General features: G+C 46.5%; 1 protein-coding gene across 1 annotated transcript in view; it reads left to right on the top strand.

Annotated features, from left to right (window-relative positions):
* Positions 1 to 12,063: 12,063 nt before the first annotated feature.
* Positions 12,064 to 23,774, top strand: part of UBASH3B (ubiquitin associated and SH3 domain containing B) — a 64,303-nt gene continuing 52,592 nt past the window's right edge. The window contains exon 1 of the mRNA XM_051812240.1: positions 12,064 to 12,286. Within this exon, the coding sequence (XP_051668200.1) occupies positions 12,135 to 12,286 (152 nt within the window). The 5' untranslated portion in view covers positions 12,064 to 12,134. The remainder of the gene's footprint in view (positions 12,287 to 23,774) is intronic.

The following is a 23,774-nucleotide window of genomic DNA, read 5'->3' as shown; positions in this document are numbered from 1 at the left end:
TGTGTGAGGAACTGAACTTTGACCAAGGACATCCCTTGAGTCTTGTATGTTTGATCAGCCCATGAGACAGAGAGGGTGTTGTTATTATTATTGTAACCTTCTTTCCTATCTGGTTTCGTGCCCCCTGCAACTGCTGGAAGCAGCTTCACCAGGATGTTTAAGGACAAAAAAGACACAGCAAACACTTGGTGAATCCCAACAGAAAAATCCAGTGACCTGAGTCCCATTGTCCACCAATGTAAGAGGGTTGGTCCAAATCCAGAATAACTCCAGTTAAATGCAAATCAAGAGTCTCTTCCCTTGTGGATTTATTTATTTTTCCTGTTAGCAGCTGTGTTCCTATCATCAAACCCAGCAAGGCAATTTGGGGTTGGCAGGAGCTATTGCAGCTGCTCTGAATTTTTTTTTTTTTTTACACTTTCATTGAGAGATATTTTGTCAGAACTCAAAAAAAAAAGAATATAAAGTTGTGAGGATGTTGGGTCAGATATTTTCTGTTGGCATCAAACCACAGGATGGATCATGGAGACACTGAGCCCTTCCAGCCAAATAACCTTGGATTGAGGCTGTTCAAAAAGGCCAGGCTGGGCTTGGAGTAACCTGGGATTGTGGGAAGTGTCCCTGCCCATGGCAGGGGGGTGGAATTAGGTGAGGTTTAAGGTCCTTTCCAACCCAAACCATCCTGGGATTCCATGAAAATGCCACATTTAGGCTCAGATCTATTTTCTGACCCAGACTTAGGCAGGAGCCTTTCCCATCCCAGAACTTGGCCCCCTGGACCAGCAGCCCAGGAATATGTTCAAGGAATATCATTTCCCTGTGGAAGTTCTCTAAAAATCACAGCTGGGCCTTACATCTGGATAGAGCAAAGTGATAAACCCACAGGTTTGGTTTTTTTTAAGCAACCTGTCCCTGTTGAATTCCATCCAACAACAGAAGCTGATCACCTTTTCCAACAGATGATTTGCAATTCCACTATGTGGGAGCAGTTTATTAACACAGTCAGGGACCAGCAGCTACAGCCCAAAAATGTTAAAACAGGACAAAACTTCCTTTCCCTCTTCAAACTTCCAGTCCAGGAAAACAGCCCCTGACTTCAGGGATTTTCTCACCCAGAAGTTACACCAGGTTAAAACTAAACTTGCCACCTCAAAGGGAATTCAAAGAGAATATAAAATAAAAATAACAGCTATTCCAAAAGAAGCTGGAAAAGCCTTTTCCCATCCTATCAGTGTAATTGCTGCCCACCTCTATTCACATGCATTTGCAAGGATAAAATAGAAAAAGAGAATTACAGGGTCTACAAGTAATTGCTTTTTTTCCCAACCAAGAAAATAAGAATAGTTTGCACTTTTATTACCAACTCTTCTCTGTGTACTTCCCCCATACAATTGTTGCTCCAACAGCCAGAAGGCAAAACAGAAACCAGGGACTTCGAGCTGCCTTAGATAAATTGAATTAAAACACCACAACAAACTCCAGGCTCAATACAGGGTGTACCCACTAGATGGGGCAAAAAAGCTACATTCTGATCAAAAAGCTCCTTTCAGAGCTTCACCCGGCCCTGACTACGGAGAAGGTCTTTTAGAAACGTGTGAGAATTGAAAACAAGAGAAACTCAAAGTTGCTGACACACTGGGATGGTCCTTTCTCAAAATCTTCCCAGAAAACACGTGGGGGTTTTTCAGTCTGAAACCCCGTTACCAGTTGCACTCTGATCCAAAACCCACCATCCCAGACCAGCTCAGTACACAAAAACCAAGGATTTACAGGCACACTCATCCCACATCTGTTCTCCAAGCAATCCCTGCAAGACTGGAGTGCACAACAGACCCCACTACAGACCAAAATAATGTCAGTTATTTGCTGTAAGCACACCAAAGTGAGCTTTCTAACCACCACACCACAGCCTCCTCTCCACACCCACAATTAGCAGCTGATAAATTAAATTCTCCCACCTCAAAAGGCTTCTTCTCTTCTTTGTGCTTTGCGAGACCACGGGACAAGAAATGAAATAAAAAGTGGTGAAGCTCCACAGAAAATAAAACAAAAAAAAAAAAAACCCTCGGTTTGACTGGGAACTTCCACTCCCTGAAACCAGGGAGGTCTGACTGAGCAAAAGAGCTCCTGTGTCTCTGGAGGTGTTTTTAAAGCCCAGCTCTGCCTGATCACCTAATTATTGTTATACCCAACACCTGTGCAAAGCCTGGCACAGCCTTTGCTCCCCCCCCATCCCCCTGCAGGGATTCATCCATGAGACTTCTTGAAAACCCCCAGGAAGAGCACAGAAAAGCCTGACTGAGCCCCAAAAAACCCGAGTCAGCTCCCCATAATCCTGTACAACTGAAATGCAGCTGCTCCTGACCAGAAGGACACTGAGGTCGGACCAGGGCTAAGTTTAAGGCAGGGAATAAGAATCTCCAGGCTGGATGTTCCTCCCAGGCTGAACCAGAGCACAGCTGAGTGCAATCAGAGCGTTTCTTTTGCCCTGCCTGTGCCTTGGGTTTCTTATTTCCATGCTGAGAGCTCTGGGGCCACTCCAAGGCTGGGAAATTCGTTGCTAATGAGCCTCAACCCTTCCTCCACCACTGCCAGAGCACCTTGCACTCCTCTAAGAGGCTCATGATCCCATTCCAGCTAAACATCCTAATGCAGCCCCATTAAAGGTCTCAAGTCATGCCTGCAAACCTCATCTTCAATCACACATCCCACACTTGGCCACAGACTGGACCTTGATTCGTTTCTCCCCCCCCCCCCCCCCCCCACTCCTTGTTTTGTAATAAATAATTGCCAGGCTCTCAAGGAGGAGGATAAATGGAAACAAGTCATTTGAGGTCTGCATTAAAATCAAGGGCTCTCATCTCTCTTTACCTGACCTGCTGGAAACTTCCTTCCAAATCAATAGCTGAGAGCAGCAGGGTGCACACCAAAGAGCACTGAGAAAACCCACTTTGTCTGGGGAGGACAGGAAGAAATTCCACATTTAAACACCTGTGGAGAACTTTTTTCAAGCAAAAGCAACTGCACCTCAGCACGGAGACAGATTAAACCTCAGCAGAGCAAGTCCCAGCATTTTGAGGACAGGACTGGCAAACATTTCTGTACAATATTCAGAATACAGAGTTAAGTGAGGGAAGCTGATCCCAATCCATGTCTGGCTTCCTTATGGTGTCACATCCAGAGCTGAGGGAGGAAGACAGGCATCTGTGTGTATGTGCTGCAAGGATGTCTGGTCCTGTACACCCCATCTGCCACGAAAACCACGTGTTTGGATGTGTTGGGCGTTTGGGATTTGTCAAAGAAGTACCCAAATATGGTGCAGAACGGAGTGAAATCTTGCAGCAATAAAGCAGAACTTCCATATATGCCATATATGCCACATTTTGAAATATTTCTGCAGGAATATTACTGGTCTGAGACTCCAGCAAAAAAAAAGGCTCAGGAACAGCAAAAGCAGGAAAAAAAGCCATTATTGGTCACACTGTAATTAAGCAGCTTCGACCTCCTTATTCATCCCAGTGAGAAATAATTGATTGGAATTTTCATTATTTTTCTGCCATTACATGGTTTTTCTTCACAGCAAAAATTAGAAACAAGGGCTGGAACCCAACAGCCAGTGGGAAATCTCCTCACTCCATCTCTTGCCTACAAAAAATCAGGGGATACAATTATACTTTAATAGCTCTGGGACAGACCCTGATTTTGTCATTATTTCCAGGCTGGTTTAAACTCCATGGGTTGGAGTGTGGAAGGACAGGCAGGACCTTGCCCTCTTGGGAGAAATCTCTGTTCCCTGACATGGACTTTTTGTGCATAAAAAAGTCAAAATCTCACTGTCCTGGGGCAACTCCTCCTCTGTGTGCTCAGCCATGGGGTTGACAAACTGACCAGGATCATCTCATGTAATTCAGTGCACAAAAACAGGGGAAAAAAAATCAAAAATGGCATGGGGAGTTATTGGATTATTGCAGAAACTCTTAGGAAAGGGGAAAATCGAGGAAGGGCAAACTAAAGCTGCTCAGCATCACGTGAGGGGGACACTGCAGAGTGAGGCTCTTGCAAACAGAGGAAACACAGTATTATCAGCCAACACAAGAGGGAAGTGCAGCACCAAAATCCAGCTTTTTGCAGGGAAAGAGCAACAGGCCTCGGTCTGGGCTTCCAGCTCTGGGCTCACACCCTGGGACAAAATGGGCAGGAAAGACAGGGGACATTTCCCCCTCCCCTTGCACTGATCCCTGAGCCCTCTGACTTTACTCCCAATACTTTAGAAAATGCTGTCATTTAAACCCAAGCTCAACTTCAGTTGGATTGCATGAAGCCCCATTTGTAATTTTCCATGTTTTTTCTCGTTAAATTCAACTAAATTCCATCAGCTACTCTTTGCCACAATGCCTCTAAAATGACAATCTGACCAGTCCCTGGAGCAGGAATCTAAATCCAGCCACTTTAGGACTTTTTCTTCAGCATTTCAGAGGTTGACACAGGAAATCCTACCAGATTTAATGGGGATAATGAGCTTTCAGTCTGTGCTTTGAACACAACCACAACAATTCTCCATCTCAATGGTGCTACAGAATAATCCAAAAACTCTTTGTCAAATGAAAACTTTTTAAAACTTATTTGGTTTTGGGATGTACAGAGGATTCCTGCAGGATATCTTGGAACTGCCAGAAAACTTGGGGGGACAGCTGTGCCCCAGGAACTCCAGGAGCTGTCAGAAGATGTTTTCTCAGAAGAGGAAAGTCCCTCATGCTTCGTCACCACCAAGCAGCACAACTGAAGCAGCCCAGCCTGCCTGGCCAGGGCGATGCTGGGCTGGCAGACGATCACTTTGGTGGCCACCACCCCTCCATCCCCTTCCTGAGCAGGTCTGTCCTTCCCTGGCCGTGCCCCAGGGACCATCTCCTCCCCCAAACAGCAGCTCAGAGCTCAGTTTTCACTCCCCCGGGGCTGTTTTTAGCTCCTGTAACACCCCGGATTCCTGCAGGGCCAGGGGCCATCCACGCAGACCCCGGGAAAACAGGGATGCAGCCCGGGAGGAGGCAGCTCAAAGCCTCCCCCAGGCTCTGTGAGCTTTCAAAGGAGACATCCACAGCGTGCAAACGTTCCCGGGAGTCAAAGAGAACGAGAAACAGATGGGAAACGATCTGCAAACAGGAACTCCTTTCTTCCCTTGTTTGCCTCCCTTGTTTTGTTTATCCCTCAAAAATCCTAACAAGGAGCACAAGCAGGATAATCCAACTTCAAGGGCTGCTTCACCCCGGCAGAGCTGCAGGAACAGAACCACGAAGCACTGGCAAAGCATTTATTTTTTAAGTGATGTGTTGGGTAAGGCATCGAGTCTCACCTGGGGCTCCAAGCCCAGCAAATGCCGATCCAGGGACTTCATTTCACTGCTGGGAATGCAAGGAGCAAAGTTAAACACGTGGGTGCATTTTTAAGAGCGTGGCCTTCACCAGTAAATCTTAATTATTCTCTGTTTTGCAGGAGGTTTATGCTCAGGATGATTAGAAGAGATCAGTTTGGAACTGAGTGTGTTTAACTCACCACATCACTCAGATGAAGAGCAGCTGAAATCCAAGCCCCACAGAAATTTATGCTCCAAGTAGGGATGTGACACTGGAGTAAATGATTGCAAAGAGTTACACGTGGAGCCACAGACGGGGGAATTTAATTTACAGGGAGCAGCCTCTATCTTTTAGCCATTCATCTAATGAAGATTTAAATATGAAATAAATTGCAGGCACTTCCAGCTGAAGCAGGATGTTGGATGATGTTCATTCATATTGAAATTACATCTTTAAGTTCCTCTCAAGCTACATAAATATATCTCTAACAGACACACACGGACATGTGAAATAATCCCCTGCTCTAATAAAAAGATGTGCATTATTAAACTGCTGCTTTCCAGATAAAGTTCTTGTCATAAACATTAAAAATTGGTCTCTTATGCATGTTTGATGACTGCATTAACAACACTTCTTTCAAATTTTGGCCTTATTGCTGTTTTATTATTTCTATTTCAATGAACTTTGTGGAACTTGACTGATCATTTCCACTTCTGTTTGGAAGCACTTTCATTCTCTTCTCCATTCAAAGGCTGTGGTTGTATCCAAAGAGAGGAAAGTTAAAAAGCAAAAACTAACTGAAGAAAAATGAGAAAAGGAACCAGAGCAATTCTTAGTATCACTCCTCTGATTTTGGTCGGTTCATTCCTGCCTTTGAGACTAAACAAAATCATCCATCCTTGTATTATTTCAAACAATTCCACAAAGGAATTGGGAAGATTTCAAGTGACCACAAACACCCCCTTCTTCCCTTCCCTTTTCAATATTCCACCAAACAAAAGCATTTTTTTTCCTTCAGGGACTCTGACAAGGGCCCAGGAATGCAGCTAAACAAATCCCAGCAAAAATAATAATTACAACCCAAGCAAAAGTCAAAGAGAAAGGGCTTTGCAGAAAGGGCTGCAGACTTTGCACAACCTCCTGCAGCTCAGCATATTTGCCTGTGTGGGGGAGCTGGGGAAATCCCAGCAGCTTTCTATTGTATCACGTTATTCCCTGGCTCATTCCCCAGCAAATAAATAATCATGGCAATAAACTGGATTCATACAAGTGCAGCAGGAACACAGACATGGAATCCCAGAGATAAGGCAGCCAAGGATCAAGATGTTTCTTGCACATGGGCTGGAAGTTGGGGGCCTGTTAATGTTGGTTTTGTTTGGTTTTTTTTTGCTCAACTGTTCTTCTGCTGACAGAGACCAGGCTTAGAGAGAGCAGAACCAGCCAAACCAGGCTTCTCCAGCCCAGAATAAGTGGATTTCACACCAGTGTGCTGATTTACCAGTGGTTTTAGTCAAATCCCACCTGTGTTACTGAGCAGGGACTGGGAGTGTTCAGAGCACACTGGAGTTCTCCCAGTCTGTGCTGCTGTTCCAACAAGTCTGCAGGAGGAATTCAAAGGGATATTTGCTGTATGCAACTGATTTCAGATATATATATATATATGAAAAAAACTCAGCTCTGCACAGTTAGGAGAGGGTGGAATCTCTCTTTGCAAAGCCTCAGCTACTCCCCTGGCCATTCCTGGTTCAGTTTTTAATGACCCATGAAAGGCCATCCTGCTAAAAAGCTGCCCAGGGAAGCTGCCATCCTTCCTCACACAGCATCCCCTATTGCCTCCTAACCAAAAATAGCTCCAAGAGGTTTAAAATACATATGTTATCTTGTTTTCCTTTCACTTGCAGGCTCAGCAAGCTGCACTGGATGTTGTCCTCTGCCCTGGAATATCTGAAGGATGTTTTGTCTCTTGTCTTATTCCTACTTGACTCCACAGCTCCGTGCCCAAATAGAGGGATTGTGATGAAATTAAAGTGATTTTTCTTTTTAAATGAGGAAAATACATTTTGAATTTGAAGGAAATCCGAGCTGGAAAAGCAAATTCTCCTGTGCCCATGGCCCAACATCCTGCTGCTCTCTAATGGAGCCCAGCACGAACCCACCCCACAATTCCACATCTGCAGCAGAATTTGGAGTTAAAACCCTGAAGCAATAAAAGCTGGAGATGGACAAAAAAATCCCTGGTCCTTCAGGAGTGCTCTGCAGCCCTAATAACTCTCTCAGAGCCCAAACCTCGTGGCAGAGGTTTGAGGTGAGGTGGATACAGTGAAGGGTGAGAAAGTCCTTTCACAGCCTTCTGGACAAAGCACAGGATCCCTTCTACAAACCAGCTGCTCTTTCTATTTTTAAACACTCTGGAGGGACTCAAATATTGCAGTGATGAGAGGAGAGGAGGCTCGTGTGAGTACCTTGGCAGATGGATGCTTAGCAAAGGAAGGGAACTATCCCTGTGGGATGGGACCAGGAATAAATGCTCATTCCAACCCCATTATCCAGCCCAAACAGGTAAAATAGCTGGACAAAGGTGGTTTAGGCTTTAAGGAATGTTGTTCTTCCACTTTTCAGCAAGGCTCAGCAGTTGTTCCCAACAGGAGCAGTTACCAGTAGCATAGGAAGTGGGCTGGACTTTGCTGTTTCTTTAGTCTTAGCTTTGTCAAAACTCTGACTAATAATTTTGCCTCCCTTTTCATGCTGGTTTGAATCAAGTGGGAGGCAGCTGTTCATTTTTCTCAGCGATAAATCACCCTTTCTTGACACTTGGAAACTCAGGAGACTGGGAAAAAAAAAAAAAAAGGGGGGGGGGAGAAGTGCTGATGGTGGAGTCAGTTTTATTTTTAATTTTTTAGCACCTTCAGCTGCTCAGCCCCAAAGGCTGAGTGTTGACACCACTTCAATGTGCAGGGAAATAACTGGAGGATGGATCTGCCAAGGATGGATAAGGGATGAGGGGCTGGAGCCCTCCCTCCCCCACGGGCCTGAAGTTGCCATGTGGAATATCTGAGTGTGTAAAATGGCTTAAAGCATGCAAATTATTGCAAGATCAGGCCCAAAGTCTAGGAAACAGCAATCCTGCCTTCATTGTTCAGCTTGGGCTCACTGTTTGCCTCGTGGCAGACTCCTTTCTCTCCTCCCTGGGAGCAGGGGGGAGCAGGGACAACATTCCCTCTGCTCCTCCTGGCCCAGGAGGGGCTCTGCATCCTGTCCCTGTCCCTCCCTCCTTCCCCCCGGGGGCAACACCACAATTCAACTGGTAATAATTCAAAAGCAGAGTCTGGAACAAGGGCTTTCTGAAGGCATCTGACCCCTTTTTTTTTTCTTTTTTAAGGGAGGAGGAAAGCAAACCCCCTGCTCCGTTTCCTGCTGTTGTGCTGGTTATTCCAGAATATTTCCATTGTCAGAGAGAGCAAACCCTTTGCCTGCCAGCAAGGAGGGAGCATCAGCCTGGGGAGAGGGCTAAATTTGGCTCCAATTCCTCAGGAGCCTGACCTCTTCCTATTGAAGCCTGGAGCAACACTCCCACTCACTGTCCAGCAGCACATTTTTAAACACTCCCCCCTCAATTAATTCCGTGTTGCATTGAAGGAAGTGATAAAAATAATCCCCTCAGAATGCATTTTCCTGTAGGTAAAAGGAGAATATTTTCAGTTCACTGGGGAAAATAGTAGGGGAGCACAGAGGGCACAGAGAGGAGGCTTTTGCTGCAGGAACTTGAACGCTTTGGGCACCCAAAAACCAGTGCCCTGACTCAGGAAAATGGTGAGCAGCAGCAGAAAGTGAGCACATACAAATATCCAGGGTCAGACCAGCAACAGGATAGCCATGTGGAAAAAAAAAAAAACACAAAGAAAACAACAGGTTTTCTGTAAAAATCTGACAGCATTTTAAATAAACTGAATATCACAGATTTCATACAGGCTCAATCCTTTCATAGATTTCCATTTTTTCCACGAAAATTACTGTTCATTTGGGTGACTGCAACACAGTTTTCTCTGTGTTTGCTCTTTTAAAAATTTGCTTTCTGCTTTTACTCTCTTTCCTTTCCCCATTTGCTCACTGAGACAGCTTTCATTTTCAGCCTTCCCTCAAAAAAAAAAGAAAAGGTGGGAGGAAGCTTTATTTCCAGGAATATATTTGATTGTTGAGGGGAAAAAAAAGGAATTGCTTCCCAAGGAAAGGGTTTCCCTGTAAAGAAGCACAGCCAGATCAAGCACAGAGACACAGAAGTTACAAGGACATGAGGTGGTCTCTTGGGAAAATCATTCCCAGCCAGTCTCACCTATGGATTGGGAATTGTACACAGCCTGGATGTGTGAAATCCTATTTCTGTTCCTTCTTGTTGGTTGTAACATCTTTGATGCTTCCAGTGGAGTTGTTGCAGCAACTCATGCAACCAACAAAACTTCAACATTGCAACTTTTATAACGTGGATTTAGGTTTTTTAATTGATTCTATGAATCTGCCACAGCTACAGGGAAGAGATTCCCATCTGGGCAAAGTCCCTGGGAGCCACTTCCACAGCAAATTAAGGTTTTATTGTTATTTCCTGATCGAGAAATACAGCTGGAGCACAAAAACCTGCCTAATTTGGGCACAGTGAGTTAAGTCAAACCACAGCAATCCCCTCAGATTTCTGCTGGCTGCAGATCCCTGGGCAGGGATCACATTCCCCTGGGAATTGCCTGCAGATCTTGGCTGGGAGGTGGGAAGGTGGGACTGGTGTTAATTTGGGATTTTCATCTTCCCCTCTGGCAGGTCCAGCATGTCCATGGTGCTCCCAGCGTGGCTGGGATGAGTTCATGGGGGACAAACCCTTCTGGGGGCTCTGGCAATCCATGTTCCAGTGCAAATATTCTTATTAATAACCCTGAAGTCTCCTCCTCTGTTAAAATGGAGTAGATATAATTGGACGCCTGATCCTGATTTCAGGGCTAAAATCCATGACTGAACACCCCTTGGTTTCACTTTAATGAAGTCCCTGCCAATTAACAGTGGGGGCAAAGGACAGAACCGGTGCCTCAGCAACACCAGAAGAGTTAAAAGTGTCTTCTTTTAACTTTTTACCCATTAAAACAAGCAGTGTTTTGTGCCATGTCCTCCTGGCCCCTGAATTTCCATGGCATCCTTAGTTCAGGCAGTACAGGGAAGTGAAAAGCAAGGGGCTGGTTCTCCTCCTGCCTTTGGATCCAGAGGCAGAAAATCAACTGGCACAAGAGGGGAACGAGCAGGGAGCTGGGAGGGTTTGTTTTTTTTTTCTTTCCCTTCATTGATACAACAAAATGGAAATGGGCTCTTTGTTTTCCCAAATGTAGTGATAGATTTGTCACTGCCAATATTGATTTCCTTCCCCGACATAAACTATTTTTAAAAACGCCTCTTAATGGGTTTTCTTTGCTTGCAGGGCTGTGATTCCAGGCTGTGATCAGGAGTGGGGTCTGCTTGTCTTTAAAAGTGAAGGGAAAAGTGGGAAGAAGGGGGGAAAAAAAAGACAATGAGAAGGATGAACTGAAATACAGCAGGGAAGAAAGCAGGAAATAATAATAGAAATAATAGAAATTACAGAGAAATAAATGGAAAATATAATAAATAAATAGAAATAATAAATAATAATAATATATTATAATAATATAATAATTTATTTATAATAATAAATAATAAATAAATAAATAGAAAGAATAATAGAAATTGCATATAAATAAATAGAAAAATATAATATATAGATAAATAGAAGTAATGATAGAAATTATAGATAAATAAATAGCAAACATAACAAATAAATTTCCCAAACCTTCGTTCACAAAGCCCAGCCATGATGACGATGAACAAATAAATAGAAATAATAGTAGAAATTACAGATAAAAATAGAAAATGTAATAAATAAATGTAATAATAGAAATGACAGATAAATAAATGGAAAATATGATAAACAAATAAAGAAATAGAAATAATAATAGAAATTACAGAAAAATAAGTCGAAAATATAATAAATAAATAAATATAATAATAGAAATGACAGATAAATAAATCGAAAATATAATAAATAAATAAATATAAAAATAGAAATGACAGATAAATCGAAAATATAATAAACAAATAAATAGAAATAATAATGGGAATCACAGATAAATAAATGGAAAATATAATAAAAAAATAGAAATAAGAATGGAAATGAGAGATAAATAAATGGAAAGCATAATGAATAAATAAATTAAATAAATATAATAAATAAATATAATAATAGAAATGACAGATAAATAAATGGAAAATTTGACAAAGAAATAGAAATAATAATAGAAATTACAAATAAGCAGAAAAATCTAACAAAAAAATTAAAAAAATAAATAAATGCAAATAATCGCGCGTGCACGTGCTTTTGTGGGTCTTTTTTTTGTGTTCTTCGGGTTTTTTGGGGTTGTTTGTTTTTTTGTTTTTTTTTTTTAAGGAACCTTCATTTCTCCTGCATCCGCCCCCCGGGTGTCTCATCCCCGGCTCCCGGGTGGGCTCCCCCCATCCTCCCCTCCCACGCCCCCGTGGCCACCCCCACCCACCCTCTCTCCCTCCCTCCCTCTCCCTCTCCCTCCCTCCCTCCCTCTCCCCACCCGGAGGCGGCGGCTCGGCCGCGGAGGCTCCGCGGGGGCTGCGCGGGGTGGGCGGGTCGCTCGGCGCGGGGCCGGGGCCGCGGCAGCGCTCCCGCGGCGGGTGCGTGGATGGCCCCGCGATGGCTGCGCGCTGATGGCCCAGCCCGCGCCGCTCGCCATGGCTGCCAGGGACGAGCTGTACAGCAAAGTCATCCCCCGGCGGAACCGCCAGCACCGCGCCGGGACCATCAAACACGGCTCCTCGCTCGACATCCTGCTCTCCATGGGCTTCCCGAAAGCACGGGCGTAAGTCTCCCGAGCGGCGCCTTCCCCCTCCCTCCCCTTTTCGCTTTACGGCGGAGAGAAGCGGCGGGCGCTGCTCCGGACCGGCGGGAGGGAGCGCCGGGGATCCGGGGATCCAGGCGGGGATGCGCTGCCGGGGCGCGGGGATGAGGTCCCGGAGCGGGGGGATGCTCTGCCGGAGCAGGGGGGGATGCGCTGCCGGGGCGCGGGGATGCAGTCCGGAGGCGAGGGATGAGCTGCAGGAGAGCGGGGATGCACTGCCGGGGCGCGGGGATGCGCTCCCGGAGAAGAGGGATGCGCTCCCGGGGAAGAGGGATGCCCTCCCGGAGAAGAGGGATGCGCTCCCGGAGCCGGGGGGGGTGCGCTCCCGGAGCGGCCGGGGCAGCGCGGGATTCTCTCCCGGGCGCTGGGAATGCTCTCCCGGCAGCAGGGATGCTCTCCCGGCAGCGCAGGAATGCTCTCCCGGCTGCGATGGGATACGCTCCCGGAGCGACCCGGAGATGCCTTCCCGGAACGCTCGGGGCAGCGGGGAGTGTTCTCCCGGCAGCGGAGGGATGCGCTCCCGGAGCCGGGGGGATGCGCTGCCGGGCCGGCCGGGGCAGAGAGAGGATGCTCTGCTGGAAAGCGAGGGAATACGCTCTCGGAGTGGCCCTGGGATGCCTTCTGGGAAAGGCCAGGGCAGCGGGGAATACTCTCCCGGCAGTGCGGGGATGCTATCCCGGAGTAGGGGGATGCGACCCCGGAGTAGGGGGATGCGATCCCGGAGCCAGAGGGATGCGCTCCCGGAGCTGCCCGGCGGTGCCGTAGGACCCGAGGGATGCTCCGGGTCGCATCCCAGCCTGGCTCCGAGGTGCCGGGGGGAGAGAGGCAGGTGCCGTCCCGGGCTCCGTCCCCACCCGCCGCGGTGCTGAAGGGCCCCCGCACCGCCGGGAAGTTGGGGATGGCCACGGAGGCAGTTTTTGCGCCCCTAAATTGAAATCAGAGCCCGTCGCTCCCGCGCCGTGAAAATAAGGAGTCCCTGGCGTGAATACTTTAGCTCGGTCACCCCGGGGATTTTCTTTAATCCCTGTACAAGTCACCCAAAAAGGGACGGAGCAATGCAAGAAAATTTCCGTGCGTAGCCCGAAGTGGTTCGGGTTTTCTTGTCCGGTTTATGCCCTGGTGTCATCTCCCTACATGTGCTTATGCATTTAATTAATTAGGCAGCAACGCAATGGGAACTTAATGATGAAACGGAGTGACTCCTGAAGTGGGACCCGGCGCTTTAGGATGCAAATGAAGCCAGGGGGGATCGGGATGGTTCCTTGATCTCCTTAAGTTTTCCCGTTCGTACCGGTCAGAACTCCGTGGTTTTGCAGCCTGTCTTTGGGCAGGTTTTTTTCTAAATATAGAGACAGACAGATGCAGTTTAAGGACATATGTTATCTGTGGATTCATGGATCCACTAGCACACGCAGGAAATCTTGTGTTTTCCACAGTCCTCCTTGCATTCCTGAGGGCTGTCAGTGATCTATAGTTGTCTGTTGAGATCAGCACACAGCATTTATATACAGTGAATGCAAATGCAGATCAGAGGAGACTGGTGACTTCATGCTCTGCTCGGCTGGAAAAACAGATGTGCATCTTTCAGACTAGCTAGAGAAAAAAAAGCAGCCTGATCCTATGAATGAAACTAGTTATTACCTGCACAACAGTGCCATCAAGGCTGACAGGCAGCCCTGCTCTTACCTCGCTGAGGAACTGTGTCTATGGGTCATGTTCTTGCCCAAGGAAACACTGACATTTGATAAAAATGCACTCAGAGCTTCGTCAGACAAGCCAGAGAAGGTTAAACACACAGGGAGCAAGCCAGAGAAAGGGGTAAAATATCCCCAACTGCAAAAACTATTCATTGCAAATCTAACCAGCCAGACGGGTGAAGCTGTCATGATACTAAATTCAGGATAATGTGACATAACCCTGCTTGACAGCTCAGCTCTCTGCTGGGAGAGGGACCACTTTCCCCATCTGAAGTAGCAATTAGTGCCCCTGTTCCAGCCTGCTGGAAATGCTACAAATAATTCATCATTAAAATTCAGACGGGAAGCAGAACGGAAATCAGACATCTCAGTAGTGCCACCAAGGAACAGCACAGGTTTGGAAGCCTGAGAGACAGGGCTGTGTGGCCACAGGAACATTCCCTAAAGGTCACTGCTCCCCAGAAAATGCTTTTTAACTTTTTAACTCACAGAAGATTACTCTGTAAGTGTGAATGAAAGAGAATACTGAGATGGCAAGGAGGTAAAACCACAGTCTCACTTCTCACTGAGAAGTCCCCTTAAAGCCCTTTTGAGTTTTCCCCCCAAACTCTCCCACCTCTGTTTTCTACCCCAAAGCCACAGTTACAGCAGGAGACAGGGAATTCAATGAAATTTCAGTTCTGTGCTTGTAGATCCTGCCTACAAACACAAGCCAGGCTGGTACTTAAAAGTGGTGACCATCTGTTTGGGTGGCTTATGCAAAACAAAGCTCCAAGTTGTCAGACAAGTCTGTCAGGCATGTCACAAAATGCCATCTCTGTTGGCATCAGTGGCCTCCTGGCTTTCTGTTAGAGCTGGGGGGGATTGATTGGGGCAGGGGACAGAGGGGACCCCTGGAGACATGATCAGAGGCACAGGAGTTAGCTGGAAAACACAGTACTGAGATCCTGGGAGCACTTTCAGCTTCTAATTCAGCTCGAGCAACTTGCATGTATCCCACCCCCCTGATAAAGAACACCTTTTGTCTCTTCTAAACTGATATTGTTCATTATTTGATAGTGTTTCTCTGTGCCTACATTTTAAAAGCTCAGATGGCCAGGATGACCCTGGGCTTGCACTGCTGACAGGAGCTGAGGAGTCTCACATTCCTTTTATTTCCCTGCTTCTGTGTTACTTTGGACAAGCCACTTCCACCCAGTGTATGATGAAATAATCAAAGGTGAAAGGCTAAATATGGTTTCCAAGTGTTACTGGGATGGTTAGTCCAGACTAACGTACTACAGACCAGCTCAGTTAAGGGCAGAAAACGTGTGAGCCAGGCAGGAACCAAGAGAGGCTGTCAGGTATCAAGTGGACCTTGTGTTCAGATCAAGGTGTTATTAAATAAGCCTGGTTTTTTCCATCCTGAGTGTGGGTTGTGGGGATAAAAGGTCCATCAAAGGACATACCCATTCACCTCTAAAATCCTTGTTGGCACAGGTCTGCCTGTCTTCCTTCCCAGCAACAGCTTCAATTCATCTGAGCTACTCCAAATTACACAGTGATGGCCAAACCACCTTTGGATGCCTTTACCTGTGCATGGCAGCTGCTCAAACCACTGCAGTGTGTCACCCCTTTGAAGTGGTACCAGCAGCTGCAGTTCTACCTTGCCTGGTTTTGCCAGCACACAACCATTATTTCTTTCTTTTGCAATTAGCCCATCCCATTAGGTGCTGTCTGCTTCCCCTGCCCCAAGGAGTTCCTGATTTAAACAAGGAAGGAAGGCAAAGGTGATGTTACAATTCCCATTTTGCAGTTTGGGCGCCAAGACAAGCATTTTACCCAAATCCTGACCAGATCCCCAATGCCCTCAAGGTCCTAAACACAACAGGCTTCCTCTAGAAAAGGATTTCACACAACTGTTATTTCCCAGTTGCCCCAAAATATTGTTTAGCATCTCATTCTGAATCTCCTGTTGCACCTAATTCTGATCTAACTACAACTAAATAGAACTATTGTGTATAATCCCTGTACACGTGCTGATATTCTTTGTGAAAGGAGAAAAGCACAATGCAGTTTACAGGCCATCAAAACCACAGGGGGATCACTTAAAACTATTATGTAGGTCCAAGCAACTAAAAAAAAGTCTATAACCTGTGTCTATAAAATGCTAAACATAGGAAAATTTAGTGATGGACTGCAGTTTCTTCCAGGATGGAAGAAGACCTTTGACCAAATTTAAATTATTGAAACTTATCTGGCCTGCATGGTGCAGAAATCAATATACCTCCAGAATCTGCAACTTCAGTGATCCACAGTTTTAAAAGTTTCATGTTAGACTTTAAACTCCTCCAAAACATCCTCAAAAACAGAAAGTTAAAATTCTAGCATGAGACAAAAAAAAAAAAATCCTGCTTTCTTTTTTTTTTTTTTAATTCTAGGTGCACATATGTGCAGGAATATATAAATATATAACATTTAAAATGTTACTTCAGTTTCATACAACTCTGAATTCAAGCCACAGCCCTGAGATGTTGTTTTAGAAGAGATCCAGGCCTAGAAAAATGAAGATAATTCCCTGGCCCCTGTCATTACTCAAGCTGGGTAAATCACTGTTCATAACCAGAACACTTCAATTAGAGGTACTGTGCTTTTTCAGTCACTGTGTTCTCTGTGATAAGAGTGAAGGATAACACAGGTGGCAAAGCTTCCCAAAAATAAATGGATGTTCCTTCCCATCATCTCGGCCTGGAAAAGGCGAATTATCTCCTACAGACAGATGGATAATATTGGTTTAATGTGTAATGCTGTGTTCCTGGGTGGATCTGAGCACAACTGCAAACATTTCCCCTCCCCCCCATAAAAATGGGATAGACAGGAATATTGGACAATTTACAGTGATTCAGCTTCATCACTTCCCCTGTGCTGCACATTTCCTCCTTCTTCCCTCCCACAAAAGACCACCTGGTTTAACTCTGTGTCAGCTCCCCTGGCCCTGGGTAAAACCAAGGCAGTCTGATTTGGATTTGCTTTCCCAGTGGCTGTGAGAATTTAGGGGTATTAAGGGTTTCATTTTTGTCAAAGAAAAGCAGCTCAGACCCAGTTTACAAACAGTAAAATCTTCTCCTGTGTTTTGAAAACGTTTTCTAGCCTGCTACAACATGTTTTGCCTGGTAACAGACTTAGCAACACAGCAAGGCTGGAAGTCTCTCTCCTTCCTCTAGGGTTTGGGAAAATACAGCATGGAAAAAGAAGTGTGGCATATGATCTTTCCCTTTTGAAGTGGTTTCTCTTCCTTCATGGCCTTGCCTTCAGGGTGTTAGTTTTCTGCAAATGCTCTTGGCTGAAATTCATCCTGCTACAAAGAACCAGCCCAAAACATGGGCATGCCCCAAGCCCCAACTGAGCCCAAGTCTTAGAAGGGTTTTCATGAGTTGTAGGGACTTGTGTTGGCCCAGGTGTGGAGGGAAACCCCATCCCAGGGGAAGAAGATGCATAGAAACATTTCTAGAAGCAGCAGCTTGGAAGGCTCCACTGAAGGGGGATTTCCAAGTTTTAACGACAGCTCTGGAGGAAATCTTCAGCTGTTGAACAGAAAATCCAGGTGTTGGATTAGGGAGAAGCTTCCCCTAAAGCTCTGCCTGTGCTCATCCCTCAGGACAGTGAATTTTTGGCTTGGATGGAGCCGTGGATTGTGCAGCAGAGAAACCACCTAAGCAAAATACTTCCAGTACTGCATAAAAACCATCAGGCCCACGGACATTTGTGAGCAGGAGCTTCACAGCAAGAGTTTGTGACCTGTTTACAAATAGTGAAAGAGGAAGAAGCTGCTGGAAGTGCTTGGAAAAGACCCCCCCTTCTCCTACATGACCCTCCCTTTCCACGTGCCCGTCTAAGCTCTGACCTTTAAGCTCGGCCCACGCCGGGGTTTAACAGATGAGATCGTAACTTGAGCAATAGTTTTGAGCAATTAACTGCTCCAGTTCACTATTGCAATTCCTGGGCTCAGCACTGAGGCCTCAGAATGATTTTGTACATCTGTGCTGGCAGGGATCCAGCAGGTCTGCACGGAGCAGTGGGACACGGGGAGTGCAATGGAATTAGCAGCTGCCAGGAAGGTGCACTGGAGGAAGGCTGGAGCAAACAGGCATTTGGGGCTGAGTCCCATGGCTGCTCTGCACATGGATTTTAATTTTTTTTTTTTTTCATTGGCTTTATTGCAATTTTCTGCTGTTGGGGCCAGGAGATGATTCCTGCAGGATTCAGACTGTTCCGTGCCAGTGGCTCCACTGGGTTTGGGGGTGGGGGGATCTCCATCCTAACTTTAAAGACCTAAAGTGATAAACCATACAGGGCTCTTTATTTCTGCTGTAGAGTCTGGAAACTGAAGCACAGAGAGGCTTAAATATATACATCAGATCTATAGTTAGGCTGATACTTGCACCCACCTAAATCTGATACTTGATATTCTTCCTAAATCTGGAGAGTTTCAGCCCAACAGCTTAATGACAAGACTCAGATGTCTGGTCTAAATGGAACAGCTATTTCCATGGTGTTGTACAGAATTTTCAGATGGAGAGACATTCCTTATCAGAGGCAGGAGAAGCCATTCCTGTGATAAGATCACCCCCTGACATGCTAATGGCAGCAGCAGTGCCCTGTGTTACCTCAGTGACTCAGGATACTGGACACAACTGCCATTAATCATATCTGGTGGCTGGGGGGGGGGAAGTGGAACAATCAGATATTCAGGTCTGATATGGGCAAAGAAAATGCTTCTGCCACAAACAGTTTAAGGCCAGAGCCTCCCTACACAAAGATTGCTCCCAGGACAGCCAAGGTCACTGCAGTGCTGGCTGGATAAGTGCCAGAGAACAGGCTGGGTGTGTGCAGGGAGGAGAGCACACCCCAAGCCCTTTCCAGTGCCTGCACACACCGGGCTTCAGTGGGAGCTCAGATTGAAATGTCTGAGTAGCATCCCCACGTGCAGTGAATCCCCAGTTCAGTGGCAAGTCAGCCAGCAGCCAGCAATCCCTGGATTGCTGGGATGTGGTTTTCAGGGCTCTCCAACTTTGGCACACGCTGGAGGAGATGTCAGAAAGTTTCCCAGTCCCTGAGTACTTGGTTTGTTTGGGTATTAAAATTACATGGTGACAAGAAAACATTTGCTTGTGCTTCTGTGTCTCTGATGAGTTTTTTGTCTCGGAGCCAAGGTCCTGAACTTGATCCTACTCTCTGCACTGGGAAGGAGAGGAGCTTCAGAGAGTGCAACCCAGACCTCCCATGTCACTGAGAGAGCCTGAAAAATTGCTCTGTGCCTTCTGTGTCAAACCCCCAGGCAGTTAATAACTTGATCCTTAGCATGCAATTCCCTTTCAGGCTTCATATCAGTCTGGAGTGATACAGATACCAGTGTTATCTTTCCTGTCCCTTTTTCCCTCTCCTCACAGACCTGATACCACTGTCAGGAGCCAGTTTAAATTTACTGATGAGATTCTCAAGACAAAGGCTCGCTAGAGAAACTCATGATTTCAGATATCCAGACTCTTTGAATGGAGCCTTGTTTGCATTAAATGCTGATTATCCTTCCCCCCCTTGGAGGCTCGGTGGCAGTGGCAGCAGGTCAGCCTGTTCCTGCAGAATTCTGCACAATGCCCCTTGTAAAGGAAGTTTATCCCTAAATTATTGCTCCCACTTTGCTGTGGAGCCCATGCTCAAAGGATGCTGCCAGTCCTCAGCACCTCCTGGATAACTACACTGACACAAGTCAGGGGGGAACTCCATCCTTTGAAAGATCACGAGCGAAAAATTTGGAAAAAAAAAAAAAAACACTAAAAATTTAGTGCTTTTCAACATCAAGTGCTAACCCTGCTGGCTCCTGATGACCCTCGTGTTTTTAAGTCACCTTTGAAAGCAAATCCTGGCCTCCCAAATCTTGCTCCCGCTCGGAAACGTTGCCCTGGGTTTTCACCAGAGCTCATAGTGGATTCCCAGCATGTGCTCTGCAATTGCAGGAAGAATAGAGACATCCGTGTGTGTGTCTGTGCTGCACCAGTCTAATTATCCTCAACAAGCAGAGTCATCAAAAGAGCTGTAGTTCAGCAGCTGACAGGGTTTTGGATTCCATCACCAAGACTCTCTGCAGGCTTTGTGCAGTACAATGGGGTGCACTGCCGAGCCTGTGTCTTACTCAGCCCCTCTATAAACAGACCCAAAAAGAATAGGCCAGGGCTTTGCTTGGCATTATTCTGTCCCCACCATATTCTGTGCTGTGCACGAAGATGAATCCAGAGAGCAGCAAAAAGTGGAGGGGGGAAAAAATGAAAACCAACAAGAAATAGTAGAGTGGGTTGAGGGAATTGCTGAAGTCACCGTAACAAAGCAGCTGACAACCTACACAAACAGAGTTTTAGACACCTTGTACCTCCTGTCTGTGTTCATAAGGTGCTGTCCCTTCAAATCCACTCTCCCTGATATTTCTCCTGAAGCTTTGGCAAGCCCCAGCAGCAAAAGGTGCTGTTTGAGGTCCCCCTGAATACCCACAACTCCTGGTACATCAACCTCCCACAATCAGAGAGCAGCTCCTCCTTTCCCTGGGAAGCCTCAGCCTTCCCATTTTTCCCACAGATTCCCAAAAGGATAAAGATGGGCACGGAGAGCAGAGTGGCACGTGCAGGTGTGACAATGCCCTGGGTGGTTTGTGTCACCCACCACTGGTGTAAAATTTAAACAGAAAGCAAACCATCAGGAACTGGAACATGGAACGAGTGAGGGGAGATGTGTTTGATGGCTTTGCTTTCCCCAGGCACCAAATTCATGTCCTTGAGGGTGAATTCTCCTGTCCTTGCCAGCACCTTGCCAGGCTAGTCCCTGCCAGCAGGAGATCAGCATGGAAATGCTGGAGGAAGGTTATGGCTGAGCAAACCATGGGATGTCTGCCTTGTATGCTAGAAATGCAGAGGCAAACCCAAAAACTGGGAGCTCTGGGAACTCAAGTTCCCAAGTCTGGGAACTTGACGTGGAAAGAGGTTTTAAACTGTATTTCACTCACACCCATCACCCCCCTGCTATTATCAAACACAGGGCAAGTGCCACTTGTCCCCCCTTTCCTGACAGTGCAGAATTAATCCCTCCAGGCTGGTGACTGTGACACAATTCCAGTGTAGGGGCGGGCGCATTTCAGGGAGATTTTTCCATCTCCCGATTTTTAAATTGACTCTTTTCCTTCTCCCCTGCTTAATGAAATACAGCAAGTTCTCACACGACACAAATCCCATTAACACTCCGATTCAGCAAAGCCCTTGAGCACGTGCTGGAAAATGGCTGAGACCAGGATGTTCCAAACATCTCTCCCAAGTTAAAGGGCACTGGGGACACCTGGCATGGCCAAGGTGGGGCTGTTTTTCTTCCGAGCTGTTCCCCATTTTATCGAGGGCGACCGAAGCAGTTTCAGGATGCAAATTTCAAGCCCCGAGTTTGTGCTGGCACGAAACACTAATATCATTTTTTCCCCCAGCGAGCAGAAGCCTGATTTTCATGTCCCACAGTCCTGCTGTGCTGTGCAAAGAGAAAAGGCAAACACCCTCCCTGCTCCAGGAGGCAGGAAGAGCAAATTCCTCCGGAGAGAGGCCAGACAGGATCATCTCCTGCTCACAGACACTGATCCCAGCATTGCCTCCAAAATCCCTCACTCCCTGTGTTTCCCATAGTTACAGCAGAGTTAGATTGATGGGTAGAATTCACAGCTGCACGAGAATGGCACTGGCAGGAACAGCCACTTCCAAATAACTATCATTCTCATTTTACAGACAGAAAAATTTACCATGAGACAATACATCAAGTCACTTGATGCCAGAGAGGGCACCTTAATTAACATTTGCCATCCACTTGAGACAAAGGGCTCTCCAGAACTGCAGGCTCTAAGTGGTGTCAATGATGTCCTGCTCCCTTGTTCTACAATTATATCGAATTTTTTTCTTCCCAATCAATATTTCTTTCTGAGAGGAGCTGCCAAGGCCTAGTAGGTGTCAAATCACAACGTATCAGCCATGGATAAGTTGCAGTCAGTTCTCCCAGGCCCCATTCAAAGAAATCTCAACCTAACCAAGAGTTGGATCTGGTTCATATTCACACTGTCCACGGGCAACAGAAACAAGCCTTGGAGTAAATGTAGCTTACAGCTGCACCTTAGAAAACACATTCATATTCCCTTTACAGTCTCTGTGTAGCTGTGTTATAAATGCATTCATACTCTGAGAGGCAAAGCCTTCCAGCAGTGTAAATCAGCCCAGCACCATTTACTTTCTTGGAGTGATGCTAATGCACACCAGCTTTGAGCATCTTACCCAGAAATAACCCAAAAAAAAGCTTCCTTTAGAGAAATGAGGGGGTTTTATGCCATTCAGAGCCTGTGCATAAATAAGACTCAGTACCAAAGCCTCTGGGAGAAAAATATAAACCTCAGGTGTTTCTCGCCTGTTTGCAGCACATTTATATGTTGGGGCCGCAGAGGATTTTATAAATAGTGACTCCAGCTCTGTGCCTGGAGCTGGGGGCACGTAATGATGTTTTCCCAGGCAGCTGGGGTGCATTTTGGTCCCTGGATACCCTGATTATTTGGGCCTGAAACACGTCAGCCGAGGCTGGGCAGAGGATGAGTCAGGATGGCTCCGCAGAGACCCGAGTGGTGCACGAGAGGCTGTGCTGGGATGGCTCAGGGCAGCTGGTGCTGCTTCCCTTCAGCAGCACAGCAATTCCAGGTTTACTTTTGCAGGAAAATCCATTGTCCATCCTGTTTAACCATCCCTTCTCAGCCTCTGCCAGGAGCTCCCCTGTGTGGGGTGCCTTGCACGACTAAAACCCCTCACACTGACCTGAAACCAACTGTCTGGGGGGTGTTTTAAGTCTCACTTTGACTGGGTAAGAATGGTGCAGTTTGGAGGGGGATAATGACCCACTTCCCTGTGGTATTTCCTCTTTTCTCCCTGAGGTAATGTTTTCTACTTGCATGGGAAGATCAGCCTTTATAAGGACGCCGCATTTCATCATCCAGCTTCCCAAAAAAGCTCATAGATGTTATCTCAGAGAGAGGACTTAACTCCCTAGGAAGACCCTGACTTTGGGGGTCAATTTATCTTCCCAGCTTCCTCCACTTCCTGCCCCAGAGCTGCTGATCCTCCTTGAGATCAAAGCAGCTTCAGCCCTTGGGAATTCCAAGGGGGAGAATGGCAGGTCAGAAGTGCACAGCACAGTGCCTGGAGTTCTGCTGGATTCCCATATCCCTCCCAACATTTGCCAGCAGTCACTGGCACAGCCTTTAGCTCCTCTGGAAGTGCATCCCACACAGAGGAACTTCTGCTGGTGCACCACCCTGTGATTTTAGCCTTGGCTGTGTCTTAGTGCCCAGGAAATGTGTCTTGCCAGGCTCCTTGTGTGAGTCAGCCTGAGCCAGAGTGCTGGGCAGCCTGCTGGGATCCCTTCCATCTCCTCCTGGGAATCTCTGGTGACCAGCTGCTGATTTCTGTGCTTGCTTTTGGTCTTCAAATAGGCCCATCTGCTGCAAAGTCGACTTTGAAAGGGTAAAGCCAAGGCTGCCCAGAGAAAATTGGACAACAGGAGGGAAAAAGTGAATAAGTCCTTTAGGATGTGTCATTCCCAAAGAGCCTGAGGCCAGATTAGCAGAACTACATTTGGAAGTAGGTTCCTTGAGCCACAAACAGCTCCCAGGGCAAGGTGCCGCCTTCTTTTGGCTCCAAGAGCACAGTAACTCCCTG

The sequence above is a fragment of the Manacus candei genome, unplaced genomic scaffold (assembly GCF_025592945.1).
Source record: "Manacus candei isolate 608988 ecotype Guabito, Panama unplaced genomic scaffold, ASM2559294v1 h1tg000086l, whole genome shotgun sequence".
NCBI lineage: Eukaryota > Metazoa > Chordata > Aves > Passeriformes > Pipridae > Manacus > Manacus candei.
Note: the sequence above shows the minus strand (reverse complement) of the source record. Positions and strands in the feature narration are given on the sequence as shown.